At 42.1% G+C, this 16,758-nt stretch overlaps 1 protein-coding gene across 5 annotated transcripts in view; it reads left to right on the top strand.

The window, feature by feature from the left end:
* The window catches only part of efr3a (EFR3 homolog A), an 86,489-nt gene that overhangs the window by 59,773 nt on the left and 9,958 nt on the right, over nt 1-16,758 (top strand). For all 5 annotated transcript variants that reach the window (XM_079570122.1, XM_079570121.1, XM_079570120.1 and 2 more), the window contains exons 9-18: nt 535-613; nt 3,018-3,153; nt 9,465-9,635; nt 10,257-10,371; nt 12,901-12,952; nt 14,105-14,277; nt 14,345-14,420; nt 14,515-14,676; nt 15,388-15,519; nt 16,462-16,529. In XM_079570122.1, the coding sequence (XP_079426248.1) occupies nt 535-613; nt 3,018-3,153; nt 9,465-9,635; nt 10,257-10,371; nt 12,901-12,952; nt 14,105-14,277; nt 14,345-14,420; nt 14,515-14,676; nt 15,388-15,519; nt 16,462-16,529 (1,164 nt within the window). The remainder of the gene's footprint in view (nt 1-534; nt 614-3,017; nt 3,154-9,464; nt 9,636-10,256; nt 10,372-12,900; nt 12,953-14,104; nt 14,278-14,344; nt 14,421-14,514; nt 14,677-15,387; nt 15,520-16,461; nt 16,530-16,758) is intronic.

Genomic DNA, 16,758 nt, shown 5'->3' with positions numbered 1-16,758 from the left:
CGTTTATCCATACTGAGATGTGTTCTTACCTGAGCTTAGACAGGTTGATACGTACCTGTCTCTGTACATGCCCATGAAAGGGCTTGGCCGCTTCTAAATTCACCCCTATTTGGAGCTATAGGAATACATTGGGAGAGGCCAAATGCTACAAACATCTTTGGTCGCTTTGCGTGACTGACTGCACAAAGACCAGACAGGTACGCATCAACTCGTCTAAGCTCAGGTAAGAACATATCTCAGTATGATAAAAATGGTGGTCTGTTCCTTTAAAGCTTTAATTTTGACAGCCCTTTCTAAAAGACGCTAAACCCAGTACCACATGGCTCATTGTGTATAGTAAACAAAGTTTGTGGTAACATGGACTCTCTTTGGAGATTTTGGAGTATTTAAACCGCTCTGGGTGTTAGCTGTAGCATTAGCCACACAGCCTCCCGTCCGCAGCTTTATGAGGGTATTGGTCTTTGGATTAATGCTTTGGTTTAGGGACCGATACGTTCACCCTCTGACTCTACTGTTGACCTTCTCTGCCCTCAGTCACCTCGACAACCATCACCTGTGGGACCCCAACGAGTTTGCCGTGTCCTGCTTCAGGATCATCATGTACTCCATACAGGTAATCTCACCGGCCCGCTCCGGACTGCCTTCGAATGATAGCAACATCAGCGCCTACTGCATCGGTGTTTTAGTCCGTCTGGCACCTCTCCACCAGGCTGCAGATCCCCGAGGACCTCCAAGAGTGCATGTGAATTAATTCAAAGCCATTTATAAGTAACGAAGAGAATCACGTTAAAGCTAGCTTCTTCTCTTCCAATTTCACAATTATTTGTTTTTTCTCTAGCATGGGACAAAGGGGCAGAGAAAAGTTACGACATTGAGTGCAATAAAACCTTAATTTGGTCGTTTTGTGATAATCTGGGGTCTCATTTATAAAGCTCCCTGTACATATAAAATGGGTGAAAAAGTGACATATGTAATGCAAGAATCTCACCATTTTATAAATGAGACCCCTGAACTGTCGCATTAAATGGACCTTTTGTCAGAGAACAGTGTAGTGGCGGACCAGGCGTCAGCAGCCAGTCTCATTCCATCCATCCATCCATCCATCCATCCATCCATCCATCCATCCATCCATCCATTTCTTTTTCTCTCACAATCCTGTTGGTCTCTCATAAGGGGCTTCTGAACCGCTCTTTGTCTGGCCCGTCACCTAGGACCTGTTTGCCATGGGAGACCCTACCAGGGGCACGAAGCCCCCTCACAACAGAGGGCCATTCGGGCGCTCAAACCCCTCCACCACGTCAAGGTGGCGGTTCCAGGAGGAGCAGTCTCAGCTCAGTCCTTGCTTCCATAATGCATTTTTGTGATGTACATTACAAGTCCCCCAACTTTCACAGATCAAAGTGTTAATGCTAACAACAACTAGCCAGCTTCACTCTCCATAAAACTGCTTCAGAATTCGGGCGTTCTGCTCTCCCAAAATTTCATCCGATGGGCGGGGGAGCGACTGAATTTTGCGGTGCATTATGGGTAGCAATAGTCTTCACAAGTTCCGGTTCTGCCGGAGCGTTTTCGTTCGCTCTGCTGGCTTCATCTTCTGCTAAGAGAGGAATACAATTCTTGGGGCTTGTACCTCCCGCCCCCCCTCCTGCCTTCAGTGGACACTTTTAGCCACGCACTGCCCCGCTGTGGCCGGGCAGGATAGCTAAGCGTTGCCCTGGGGTCTGTGAGCTGTCCCTGGGAGACTATAGTAAAAAGCACTGACAGCCTCTGATTATCTCTCTGCCCAAAACAACTTTATCAAGTCTGTGTTTTCACCGTGAGAACATCAGCCATGTCAAAAAATAAGTCTGTAGCCGAGCTGCTAACCACTCACCCGGAGCTAGCTAGCTCCTTAGCAGCGCATAGATCCGATGAAAACAAGTATTATGCAATAATAACGTAACTATATAAAGCAGCCTTTGAGACGATCACACACTGAGCCGGGCTTGATCATTTGTGGTTTATTGTGGACTTTTCATCAACAATGAGCTGTAGGCGATTGTAACAAGCTAACAGGGCTAACCTGGAATAACCATCGTCCACTGGCACAAATAATAGTCCTTTATTCAGACATATGGGCTGGATATGTGCTTAAATACTGGGGAGATCCTTGTGTAGATCGTGTGTATAGCTATAGTTGAAGATCCATAGGACATGGCAGTAAGTTAGAACCAAAACAGCAGTTCTTTTTCAGTCCAGAGCTCCTTCCTGCACTTCAGAACACATTCAAAATCACTCGCCCCTGACGTCTAAATCAATCAGTGGCCAAAGCCCAATATCACAACAGGAGTTTCCTCACAGGGCTGAACAAACCATGAAGGCAATAAAACAGAACAGAAAAGTCTCCATCGCCTTCAGTCTGAATGCAGTATAATAGCAACAGGAAGTGCGCTCGGACACAAACGGTGTCATTTTTTCTCACAGCGCCGCTCAGTGGATGAAATTTTGGGAGAGCAGAACGCCCGAATTAGATTTGTGTTTGTCTGATTTTACAATATGCTGAAGGTTTAAACAACACATTTCATTTAAAATTCAGGGTCAGGGCTGCTGCACACAATAACCTAAACTTTTCAGTTTTTAAATCCAACAAGTTGTAACTAGGGCTGGGTACCATTACAATAATCGATTAATCTGGGGGAAAAAAAAGTTTAAGTGCGGCTAGTGTCGAAAAAAAACAAACATATCTAGTTACGTTGTTGTTTTATCTAAAAAAAAAAATACAAATTTAAAAGAAATAGTCTATTATGGAATAAATGCAGATTATTGTTCCGTTTTTTGGTGGTTCTAGATAATATTTCTGTATTTGTATTGAGAAAAGGATCGTTCAGGCATCGTTATGGAAAGTCTTGATAAAGTCCCGGGATTGAAGAAAATGTAACGGTTCCCAGCCCTAGTTTTAATGCAGCACAGCTCTTGGTCGGCCCCGTCTGTGGGAGAAACATCTGGATCATGGCTGTACTTGTTTTCTTGTGCACTAGGCCCAGCACTCGCACCATGTGATCCAGCAAGTGCTCAACCACCTGGACAACCACCAAAAGGACACTCCGCGGGCGAGGGCCGGCATCGTGCAAGTGCTGCTGGAGACCGTGGCCATCGCTGCCAAGGGCTCAGTCGGTCAGTCACAAACACATAACCGGGATCTGGTATCACTGGATACTCTATTGACCACAGATTTCAGGTGCCCAGAGAACCAGAATTCTCCAAACAAAGTAAAATAGAAGCAAAATAGCAGCAGTTATGCAATAGTTTCCTGTCAGTGAAAACATTTCGGTTTTTTACCCTTTTTAGCCAATTGTTACCGGATGTGGTCATGTTTTGGGGGCTGGATTGAAGGGCCGCATTTGACAGCTCCTGCAAACATCAAACTTACCGTGACAAATCTCTATGAATAAGAGTTATACTGTATTTCCTATCTTGGAAATACCCGCAGTATAGGTATTTCATTCAAACTACATAGAAAATATGTCTTCAATACGAATGATCGCCATTTGCCACCTCGCAATTTGATGTTTTAAATAAATAAAAAATGTTCTGTGATTGGCAAAAACAATGTCCACAAACAGAGCATTGCTTTCTTTGCGCTTCAACAGAGCAACATTTTATGAAATGGCGTACGCCCAGATTCCACATCTTCAGCCTGTTTGCTCAGCTCCAGACGCCTCCGAGTAAACGTGACATCAACGCCCACTACCTCCTCTTCAGGCGAGCTGTAAACTCCGCCCCATTCACTTTCAGCATCACAACTTGTTTGGGTTTTTTCTCTCCAGCCAGTGAGGGACAGAGGAGCAAAGGAAAGTTCTGTGAATGGAAGCCATAAAAGATGGATTAGGTCGTGTGATTGTTTTCATGGCCTAAAATGACAACAAATGCTACAGCCCTACAGAGGGAAATATGGATTATTGTGTGACATTTTGGTTCAAATGAAGCCTGTGCGTAGGGTATTCACTTTGACAACCCAGATGTTGTTGCGGAGAGAGAGAATTTGGATTGTTTCTTAACAATTCACCTCTTACCTTAAAGCCACACTGTGTAGAATTTTACCCAATAAATAAAATTGAAACACAAGCCTTTATTTTCTTGAAAAACCTCATAAAATAAAGTAATTTTGCTGTGATCGGCTCAGCTCTCCTCAGACATGACTGTAACTTTACCAGGAGTGGGTACATCTCCAGCTCGTCTCCATGGAGATGTGACTAAAGTCAGTAGAATTTGAGATTTAGACAGGTTAGTCCCTCATATAAATCCATTCTTTGATTACCCACTGCAAAAAACAGCATTTTCTGTGTTCAGCTGGTCATTAAGATCAAGGTTTGTTCTGATGGCAAAAGTATAGTACAAAATGTTACGCAGTGTGCCTTTAATCAAGCACATTTTCTCCAGTTCGGCTTTTCCAGCCTCTAGGTCAGGTTGGCCCAGGTTGAGAGCCAGCATGGTCAATATCATCATATCGTCATACATGAGTGGTTTCTTCTACTTGCCTGTACCTAAACTAGTCAGTTCAAACCAAAGTTCAAACAAAAAGAGAAACCTTGGTTACAACAGATGAGATGATGTAATGATGTAATTCATTGCTTTCACTCATCTTTCCACCATGACGCACTACTTTAATGAATACAAAAACCTGAGGCACTTATGCTTTGTGGATACTTAGTAACTGGGGCCTTATTCGGAGAACACTTGGGACAGTTAGTAATAAAGAGGATTTTCAACACAAAGAAAAGAAATTCAATTACTTTCCTCTTATACTTTTCTCTACTTATCTTGTATATTGGGGCCTTTTATGCGCAATACCTTGTTACCTTATCTACCCTGTTAGATTCAGCTTCAGGTTCTAAACTAGCTTGAAACTGAATACTACGGTAATTGAATATTAGTTTGAAAGAAAACTTTATTCGGGTGTATTTGAGAGTATTCAATATTTGCAAGTTTACCCTTCCAAGTGCTTCCAGGGGTCCCTGTACCCCTGATTGGGAAACACTTCATTACTCTATTAACTAATTTGCCTTTTGCGTTCAATGTGTTGATGACTCATTTCTCTGGTGCATTATAAGAAAATGCTTCTGTAAATGTGACTTGTTGCAGAAAAAATACAAAAATCAGGGTCAAAACACGGCTGAAGTGGAACAGAAGTCGAAAAGTTTATGCGCTTTAAAAGTTCTCATGCGTTTTAATTTTTGGTAGTGTTAGATGGATGCTTCCTCGTACTATGTAAAAAAAAAGTTTTTTTAAATCTGCTTTCCTCCAACCCTGCATTACATGATGCTTGTTATAGAGAAGCTGTAAAAAAAGTTTTAGCTGAAAATATTGATATTTAGGACTTGCTCAACTCTATTGAAGTTTTTACCTTTTAAGTCACATGGCGCCAATCCAAGATTCAGACATTTTTATTACTTTCAATTAAATCAAAACAAGCTCAACTATATATGGTCTAAAAAGACTACAGTTTTGGTGTCAGGTGGTAAAACCGATGTAAATATTGGAAAATATTACTTTAGTTTAAAAGTCTTCAGTTGTTTTAAAAGAAAATGTTTACCCATGCTAACAAATGCTAACGCTAATGCAAGAGTCCACATAAAAGCCAATTTAATTTGAAATTAGTTGCTAATGTCAGGTGGTGCAACTGCAAAAAACAGCAAATAACCATCTGAAAAATATAGGGATGCACCGATCCAACACTGGTATAAGTTATCAGAGTCAAAACTAGAAAAAAAAATCAGATATTGGTTTAAAACATCCGATACTGAACCGATCACTGTTTTGGGCTGACACTGAGCACTCTGTCCGTGGTCCTCTGGCTTTATTGCTGATTCCAGCATCAGTCAGTTACAAATTACTGATGAAATGTTCAGCGGAGAAAGGCTGTCTAAGATATTCTTGGCAAAGATTTGACTTTGTACAATTTTTTTGGAAACTATTTAAATTTTAGAGAAAACTCCACCTGACACTTTTTATACAGAGAAGCTACAAATACATCAAAATACATTTAAATACTTGTTAAATGTTATTTAACAAACATAACTTGTTTAAACACAAAATTATCGACTCAAAAATATGCATGCCATCAGTTTTGAAAAAACTTTTTGAAAATATGCTTTTAGACCCTAATACAACATATCCATCCATTTTCTTCCACTTTTCCGTTCCGGGCTGTGTGGGCAGCTGTTGGAGCTGCACCAGCCCCTATGGCTCCTCCTGCAGGTGGTGGGTCCACAGAAGGACGGCCTCATGGTTCTGACCGGGCCTGTTGGTCACTCATAAGGAGCTTCTGAACCGCTCTTTGTCTGACCCGTCACCCTGGGAGACCCTACAGGGGCACGAAGCCTGTGACAACAGAGCTCCAGGATCATTCGATTCTATTATTTATATTTTTGAACATTAAATCGCATTGAGCAAGTTCTAAATATTCTTTGAATTAAATAATATTTTGGCTACTGAATCTTTATATGACCCATAGGTGCATCCCTATATTTTTCAGATGGTTATTTGCTGTTTTTTGCAGTTGCACCACCTGACATTAGCAACTAATTTCAAATTAAATTGGCTTTTATGTGGACTCTTGCATTAGTGTTAGCATTTGTTAGCATGGGTAAACATTTTCTTTTAAAACAACTGAAGACTTTTAAACTAAAGTAATATTTTCATATTATATATTATATAATATGAAATATATTTAATAATATTTACATCGGTTTTACACCTGACACCAAAACTGTAGTCTTTTTAGACCATATATAGTTGAGCTTGTTTTGATTTAATTGAAAGTAATAAAAATGTCTGAATCTTGGATTGGCGCCATGTGACTTAAAAGGTAAAAACTTCAATAGAGTTGAGCAAGTCCTAAATATCAATATTTTCAGCTAAAACTTTTTTTACAGCTTCTCTATAACAAGCATCATGTAATGCAGGGTTGGAGAACACTGCCCTGAAACTTTCATTTTTTAGAAGCACCCTAGTCCCCGTGATTTGGTGATGTATCCTGGTAATAATATCAATATTGTGCCATCTAATTTTGTGCCATTTTGTGCAGTCCTTATATCTGTTTATCTTCCATGTGGTCACATTATTGATAGACCTTATTTCTGTAACTGTATTTGTCAATTTGAGGTACTTAATGTTGTATGATGAGTATACTTTCTCTTGTGAGGAGAGAATTGGCCTGTGCGAGACTCCCATAATGCCCCTTGCCTGTTTTGCCATTACGAAAACCTTTGTTATTGCCACGTCTTTTAAGCGTCCGTTTTTCCAACCTGTTTTGTTGAATGTCACTGTGCTGTTGGCTCCTCTGATGTTTCTGTCTTTGTGAGTGAGTGCTAATGAAGTGAACAGCCTCAACACCTTTTTAATTAGATGTTGAAAATAGGAATTGATTTGCAAATAAGCAGGCCCTTGATTCAGACGGAGTGTGAAGGAGGGCTGAGTGAGGCGCTCTGAAGGCAGGCCTCTTAGCAACACGTCACCTCGGAGGGCCGTCAGTTTCTATGTGGGCAAAGCAGGGCCGGTAGTACTGGGGCCCGACACGCTGCTGGGGGGCTCGATGACTTAAAGTTTATTCTATTGCTAGAAGGATTGCTTCAGTGCAAATACCTGTGCATTTAATTATGCCAAATTTCTGGGTTATGTGGCTGTACGATAGATCGCAATTTAATGAAAATGTTCAAATCACAAAGACTGCAAATAGTTATTTACACATGATTACAATTACAATGATCCTGTCTTCATGGGGGGCCCTATACTAAAGATGGATGGTTTGTTTATCAGTTTTCTCTAAATTGTTCAATTTGCTTGATGCAAAGAAAAATATCCACTGTAGCCTAAATCTTTAATTTGAAATGTAAACATTGTAGATCTATTAACCAGTCCCTCCAGGATTTTGCGAGCATTTTTTGTGATTGTATCTGAAATGCCTAATTTTTACGGAAGTTGCGATAGAAAGCGTTTTTAAAAATATATATATATATACATTAATATCAAAATCAAACATGTCTTTGGACACAGAGTGAAGGGAGCACACAGCGGTGCTCGCTGTAAAGTCCGACTAAAGAGATGCAACAGTCCTTGCTTCAGTCTGAATGACTTAAACCTGTGGAGGCGCTGGGCACCATGCACAGTTAATGAGTCAAACTGATTTCACTGACTAGAAACTGTCACTTCAGTTGCTCAAAAGTTGCAGAATTAAGGTACAGTTGCAATCCCGCGCTTATCGTGAGATCCTGGAAGGACTGATCGACAATATACAGTAACATTAAAAACAGTAGATAATCAGAAACTGGGTGAGTCTTTGGGAGATCTTTCTACTCTTTGGAGGAGAGCTCAAAACCACAAATGTCATTACCATTGATTGAACAGAGGAACATGTAGATTCGTCAAAAAAAGCAACAAATCCAGTCCAGTTGATGACTCCACTGCAAGGGAAAACTCAAGCCCTATTGCAGGATTAGGTCCTCTCCGGTGCAGTGTATCAAACCAGTGCACCTGTGCCCCCTCCCCCAACAGTTTATTTCCTGAAAAGAAAATCGGCCCTGTGTGCTTGTGAATAGGGATCTTGCTTCCGGAGTTGGCCAAAAGACGCGACACGTTCACCTTTGAGACAGAGAGCCTGATTCCTCCAAACCTGTGGCTGGGTACGATCAGTGTGGAGTAGAGGAGAACGTAATGGTGTGTTAGAAACTAGAAGTGTGTGTACCCTTGCTCTCACTGGGGTCCCCTTGTGTCACCTGAGAGTCTTTTCACAGTCGCCTTCTGCTATTTAAAGGTCCTATATCCGATAAATGACTTCTTTAAGCGTTTAATGTTTTTCCATCACAAACTACCCGGACTTGTGTTTTGTTTCATGCAGACGCTCCAAATGGTTTGTGGCCATCCAAAGAGATTAGCAGAAACTAACATTAGCTGAGCACAATTATAAAAACAGTATATTAGTGCTCTGCTGCTGGTAAATTCATCTACAGCCCATGGTTTATTATTACGGAAATCCGATTGGCAGTGATTCCAAATGAGTGTAAGTGGACATTTACAGTGCTTTTATGCATTAGAAAAAAAAACAACCAAAGTGAACTGGAACTGCGTGAAGCAAAATGCTACTCCAGGTATATTTTTGACGAGGGAACATGGGTAAAGTTGGATATGGGATGCTTTTTTGGTTTTCAGTGTAAACCAGCTGGACCAGTGGCTGTCAGTTTCAGGCCTTGGGTGACAGGGTTGTGATACATGTTTCTTTTAGACAATAGTGTAGTGTGGTCTACTTGGTGTGATAGCTGACTTCTGTAGGCCCCCCCTCTGTGCTCGTCTCTGCCCCTGTATGTTCCTCTGTCCTCCTCTATGCGCCGGTATCCTCCTCTATGCCTTTTTCTCCTCTTCTATGCTCCCCATCTTCCTCCATACCCCTGTAGGCCAATAGTTGGAATGTATCTTTTTGACCCATGCAGGCCCCACCGTACTGGAGGTCTTCAACACTCTGCTGAAGCACCTGCGCCTCAGTGTGGACTTTGAGCTGGGGGCAGACTCCAGGAGAGGGTCCGCCATCAGCGTGTCTTCAGGACAGAGGGGGAAGGAAAGCGAGGAGCGCATCGTGCAGAACGCCATCATTCAGACCATAGGTAATGTGTCCAGTAAACAGACCATTGGTAGCGTTCTCCATTAACTCATTGACTGCCAGCCATTTTCAAATCAGAGAGCTCCCCACTGCCAGAGGTTTTTCAGGATTTTGACTGTTTTTTCAAGACACACAGAAAATGTATGTCTAGGTCTATGTCAACACGAAACCCACCAAAACAAAGATTAGACTCTCTTCTTTCATCTAAAAAAAGTTTGTTTGTACCTCTTTCCATTCTTTAGTAATCGTCCGTAGAAAATAGGTGAAATCATCCAAAATGCTGTTTTCTGACCAAAAAGCTGAGAAAACGAAAGAGCAATGCTGCCACCTGGTGACTCAATAAAAGAACTTGTAGTTCTTTTATTCAGTCACTAGGTGTCAGCATTAGGCAGCACAACTAAGATTTTAACACCAGACAAGCTCAAGGCTTTGCTGCAGCTGTTCCCATTGAAAAACCTAATTGATATCTATAGACGTCATTGGCAGTCAATGACTTAAACCGGCCATAGGCAACATGTCCATCAAACTGACCATAGGCTATGTGTCCATCATTCAGACCATAGCTAATGTGTCCAGTAAGCAGACCATAGGTAACCCGGACACTGGGATGTGTCCTGTGCTGTAGGGTTCTTCGGGGGGAACCTGCCGGACTATCAGAGAGCTGAGGTGATGATGTTCGTTATGGGGAAGGTGCCTGTGTTCGGGACACCCTGCCACACTTTGGACACAGTCAAGATTGGGTAAGTCCTCCATTATCCACACACTGCACCGACAAATGTCTGCCTGTTTTACAGTTGCAGTACTTCATCCTTGTTCACTGAGGTTCCCTAATGGAGTGGATTTGATTTGCACTTTACAAGCCTGTCAAGCTTCTTAAAGGAATAGGCCACCGTTTTTACACTGCATTTGAAGTTATTCTGCAAATATTATTTCAGTGTCAGAAAGATTTAAAAAAAAAAAGTGTTTCAATTAAACTCATGGATGGTATTGTGTCTCACTGACATCAATCTCAGACGCCTGTGATGATTAGTTGTCAGTTAATCATCATTTTCAAGCAATATGGGAAAGAAAAAGGATCTCTCTGCTGATGAAAAGGTGTGAAAATGACCTCTGAAAAATATGTGGAGTTTCTGACTGACCACTTTCTGACTGACCAAGAAGAACCGTGCTCTCCCTAACAAGATCATCTTCATGCATGACACGGACTTGAAACAGTTGCATATTAAACATAAATCTAGCTTATCTTTATGTTTTTTTCTGTTTGGTGCTCCTCAGAAAGAAAAAATGGAAGATAAAGTGGTCCTTGGGCTGAAAAAGTTTGAGAAACACTGGTGTAAAGCATGCTTGAATATTTATGAAACCTTAACTACTTACACTGAAAGTATACATTTAAATACACAAGGAACCACATTTCCTCCAGTCAGATTGATCTTTCACATTGTAGCTCAATTTCATTATAAATTCTAGCTCTGTCATCAACTCTTGATGCTTTGCGATTATGTTTTCATACTGGAATGCGCCCTAAAATTTGATTGATTGAGCTCAGTTATTTTCAAAATGTTTACTTGAATAGCATCAAGTATGTACCATGAGTCATGTTATATATTTTGACATTTCAGATGTAACTGATTCGCAGTATTTTCCCCTAGAGGGCTATTTACACAGAAAAACACAACATACAGTTAAGATGTGGGCGTGTGTCATTGGAATTGTGCGTGCATTTTTTATTTTTTTTTCATGTTTAACAGAACTATGTGTGTGCAAATTTCCATGTTGTAGAAAAAGATCAACGGAAAATGTCCAAGGTCTATGCACAAGTCTCTTTTACACTTTTGACACAGTCCTGCCTTGTCAAAGTCGCACCTAGGATGTGTGCGTGTTTAATCTGATGTGTGCATGTGTAAAAAAAAATGTGTGTGTGTATAAAAAGATGCGTAGACCAGATTACACATGCACACAGCCTAGGATATGCTGGAGACTTTGACAAGGCAGGACTGTGTCAAAAGGACAGTCTGTTTGAGGTAACTGTGTTCTAAATACCCTTAAAATTAAGATAAGAATCAAGTCAAAGTTAGAAGTAAGTAAGTGTTTTGCCACACTCTCAAACACAGGCTCACTCAACCTGGCCTATTGTACATGTTGTTAGTGGTAGGGGAACCGGGGCATCCAAAGGAAACCTAGTGCACAAAAATTGTGACTTGCTTCTGCCTGTGTAAACCCTCCACATTGAAAGGCCCCATTCAACGCAGGAATCGAACCAGGGACCTTCTAGCTGTGAAACACAACATTAACCCCTTCACCACCATGCTAGGTGCCACTTTTTAGCAAGACAGTTATTTGCAGCTGCCGTACAGGTCGTTGTTGCGCGTACAAGAGTGTATCGGATTGGAATCATTTTTTCATTCATGTCTTAAAGCCATCCCTCTTCAGGAACTATCAAACACCATTTATTTCATTCCTCGTTAAAAGAATCTCCTCGTGGTTCTGTTTAAATAGCTCCATGGCTGTTGTGTGTTGAGGGGGGGGCGTCTCCTGCAGCGCCCCCAGCAGCAGTGCACCGCTCTCAGGCTGCAGTCAGCGGATTATGTGCCCCTCTCCAGCGGCTCCTGGATTACTCCGAGTCCATGCAGTTATTTCATTATTTATTTCTTATTTTTGGAGCCAAGCCAGTGGTTGTTAGGGCGACAGAGAAGGGTGAGGAGAGGACAGTGAGGAGCTGCTCGGCTGAAGCTTTGGTGGGGATTTTAGAGGCTGTGGTGTGATCAGGTTTAGACCAGTCATGTTCTGATGCGAGGCATTTCAAACTTCGACTCATTAAGACTTGGTTCAGTTCTGGTTTAGTCCTAGTTTAGACGGGGCTTGGCAATTAATCACTGAATTGTTTCAACTAATTAATGCTTTAAAAAAAACTGGACAAACAAAATTGTAAAATGGGGTCAGTGGCATCACGTCTACCTCACATGCACTGCACGGATAATTGATCGGCTCTGACTCCACAGCACCGTTTTCCCCTGGGGTGCGGGTCAGTCACAGAGCTGTGCATGAGGTTTGAGAATAAAGTTAAACTTGATATGAAAGTTTTTTGTCATTTGGAAGATGAGCTGTCCCTGTAACGTTAATTTTGAATCAAATTGATGATAATCATAAAACTAGAGACTTATCCTGGTTAAGTCCTAGTTTAGACCTGGTTCTAGAGAGGCTCTGGTCTTTGTATCAACTTTACATGGTTAGAAAGTGTGTTCGAAGTGCCTTTGTGTGTGTTTGTGCAGACACCAGGGCACCAAGCGCATCCAGACCATGCTGCTCAGCTCCCTCATCATGGTGAGTGCTTTTCCTTAGATCCATCATTTGTATTGTCTTGTTGTTATTACTATTGACTAGGGCTGGGCGATTATGGAAAAAAAAAATCACGATTATTTTCCCCATATTGATCGATCTCGATTTTCGATTCCATTTTATTTGTTTAAGAGAAAAAAACAATAAATGTGGTCTTTCCTGGACGAGCATGTAAACAGACGCTGGAGCAAACTGAAAACTGCAGCGGACTCATCAGCAAAAGCTAATCCACGGCTGCAGCCTCAAAACAAACCAACATGGTCCCAAAGCGTTCCATCGTTTTTCTCTTTGAAAGTTTAAACTCTTCGTCCTGGGCCTCTGGCAGCTCCCTCGTGTTTTTGTTTTGCCCATAGACGAGTTAATGCAACTTTGTAGCTGACTTTACACGCTAAATCACCGGGTCCCCTCCTCTGGCTGCCGCATGTTGCTTCCTGTTTGTTTGAGCCGAGTGTTTCCCTGGGATTGACCTGACAGGCGCTGCAGCATTGCGCCGTCCATATTTTTTTCCAGAATTTCGACAGGCCTGGCCAATTCTCCTCAGTTAAAACCAATGGCCGCTGGCTGCTCTGCTTTGTGACGACGACACTAGGGGCCGCCATTGCTGTAGTACCTCCATATCGCCGCTAGTGTCCCATTGGAATGCATTGGACTTTAGACACGTTAAAAACAACTTTAGCGTTAGTTACAATTAAAGAGACCGGACGGTTTTCGTACTAATGAGGGTCGGACTGTTCGCATTGGAGCAGCGCGAACTACACATCACACAAGGGCGGAGTCTACAGTGAAGATCCCGCCCTTATGCCCTTTTTAGGAACATGCTTCATCAGAGCTCAGGAGGGAGAGTCTGTAAATGTGGTCGAGTGTGGTCATTATGGTAAACGGGTGGAGTGACTATTATATTTACAGTCTATGATTAAAACACACCACGTGATTATCGTGATCGACCTTTATTAAAATCTTGATTAGATTAAAATTTGATTAATTGCCCAGCTCTACTCTTGACAAGGATCACAAACACACCCTCCACCCCTCAAAGCTGCCCAATGGCCAATGAAGAGAAAGTCAACTTACTTTTGTCAGGACACATCTTTGATTTGAAGAGTAGTCACATTACTCTCCTGTTTGTGTGTGTGTCAGGTAACCTCTGGGTTCAAGTCCAAGTCCATGTGCACAGCCCTGCCCTCGGCCTTCCTGGACCCGCTCTTCTCCCTGTCCCTGATGGAGGACAGTGAGCTCAGACAGCTGGTCCTGGAGATCCTTCACAACATCATCGACCGACACGACAACCGCGCCAAGCTCCGAGGCATCAGGTCTGCACAAGCCCACGCTGAAGCCTTTTCACTCTGCAAGATGTAATGTGATTCTTGTGTTTCTCAGAATCATTCCCAATGTTGCTGCTCTCAAAATCAAAAGAGAGAAGATTTCCAAGCAGGATGTTGCTTTTATGAAAAAGGTGTGTTTTATTATTGCGAACAGTCTACTCAAAAATAGTTTTAAACAAGTTTATAGAGAGAGAATGAATCCATGATTAATGATTTGATTTTCAGCACGGCCAGCAGCTGTACCGGCACATATTCCTGGGCTGTAAGGAGGAGGACAACAACCACAAGAACTTCGAGCTGCTTTTCACCACGTTGGCCGTCATGACCATCGAGCTGGCCAACGAGGAGGTGGTGATCGACCTGATCCGGCTGGCTGTGGCTCTGCAGGTCAGCACAAGTTACTCTGTGGGAGACGAAGCTTCTTATGTGAGAGGCGAAACGACTGCAACACTAAAACAAGCCAGAGCAAACAGGGATCACAAGATGTTGAAAGGCATTAAACAACGAAGCCCAAATGAAGGACTTAGAAGACATTAAAAAGGATTCAATGGATTAAAACTGACATGCAGTCTACATTTCCTGGAAAATAGTGCATTTTTTATGGCATAAGTTTGTCAAAAGTACTTACATTTTTGTCCAATACACATGGATCTAGTTGTTTCCCATTTTTTGCTTAAATGTTGCCTGTTGTATCCAATTTACTTTTGCTGCTACCAAACCCAGTGAAAGCTTAAGAACTTGTTTTTTTAGAGAGATAACATTCAGACAGGGCTGATGGAGAACCACCGTTTGTGAGGACAAAAGCAAGAGAGAAAGAAAGAGAGAGTCCTTTTTTGACCAAAAACAAGATTGTATCTAAATCCAATTGACAAAAGCCTCTTCAGACCTAAACAACACCGCCAGCATGGCCATTCAGGGCAGACTAACAGCCTCAGGAGACCAAACGACCTGACGACTTTGAGACTCAGGCCAGTTCAGGACAATAGGTAATTAAAAAGCTAAAGCTGTCTTTATTGTAAACAAGGGAAGGCCACTGTAACCTCGTCCAGATGTCTCCTTTTTGGAATCCTTTGCCTGAACACAGTTGTTTGTTCTCAGGACATGTCGCTGATGAACGAGGAGAACCTGCCCATGTGGACGCGCTGTGCCATCATGGCGCTGGTGGCTGCGTACTTTAACTTCCTGAGTCAGATGATCGCTAACTCCGCCGTCTGCCAGCACGTCAGCAAGGTGCTCCTCCCAGACCAACACACCACTCTAAAGGCTTTCCTACACAGGCCCCAATAACATCATAGACGTCCTTTTATTCTGCACTGTTTTAATTTACAAGGGTGGGTGGTTGGGTGGGTGGGCAGCAGTTGTTTGTAATCTGTAAAGCACTTTGTACTACACTTTTGTATGAAAAGCGCTCTATATATAAAGTTTTGATTGATTGATTGATTGATAACACCACACAATCACACATCAATCAATGGAGTTGTTTTGTAAAGCCCAATATCAGGAGCCGCCTCACAGGGCTGCTCCAAACATTATACAATGAAACAAAAAGCATTGTAAATGTGTGATTAAGCGTCATCAGCAGATGGAAACGTGCCCCGAGGCGTCCCCCATCCTTAGACTCCCCTACACGGCAAGAATAAACTCAATAACCCAGCTGAAGAAAAGAGAAACCTGGAACCACAGAAAGAGAGAGCCACTGTCATGGACGGAGCCCAAATACACAGTCCTATTTCTACAGTTAAAACTCACATTTCACTATGATCTATAAAAATCACAAATGTTACAAGAGAAACTACCAATGATCAATAATTGATGGTTTTATAGTGTGATGGCAGAGCAAAGTGAAAGTCATCATTCATAATGAAAGTCAATGGGGCATAAAAAGCCACGAACGTAACATTGGGGAGAACAAATAAAACTGACTTTACATAAAAACTCATTTAAATCAAAGTTGTCCCTAGTCTTTGACAGACCCAAGAGTGTAATGAAAGGTAAAAACAATTTCAGCCCACGCTCACTTTTATATGGAAATGAGCCATTAGGTGTGCTATTTTTGTTTTGTTTATTTTTTAATGTGCTCTTGCTTTTTCTATCTTTTTTCTCAATGTTTATGTGACAAAAGTTCAGAAATTTTTTTTTGGGATTGTGACGGCCTAACTTGTGTTCCTGCAGGTGATCGAGCTGAGGACTCTGGATGCTCCATACCTGCTGCCCGAGCACATCTTCAGAGACAAGTGTCCGTGAGTGTCTAAGATCAGCTGGTGCAGCAGTGAGTGTGCTGAACCAGGGGCTGTGAAAAGAAATCTTGGCAAATATGAGGCCCATAACTCTGCACAAGGCTTGAAGTGTGTGCACAGATCACTGAAGGGACACCAGGTGTCCTTCCACATGAGCAGGACAGGATGGAGTGGTGTCAGTTTCCACTGAACAACGGTGCACTGATTGGAGGAGAAAGAGCGCACACCAGCT

The sequence above is a fragment of the Gobius niger genome, assembly GCF_951799975.1.
Source record: "Gobius niger genome assembly, chromosome: 13".
In the NCBI taxonomy this organism is placed as follows: domain Eukaryota; kingdom Metazoa; phylum Chordata; class Actinopteri; order Gobiiformes; family Gobiidae; genus Gobius; species Gobius niger.
Note: the sequence above shows the minus strand (reverse complement) of the source record. Positions and strands in the feature narration are given on the sequence as shown.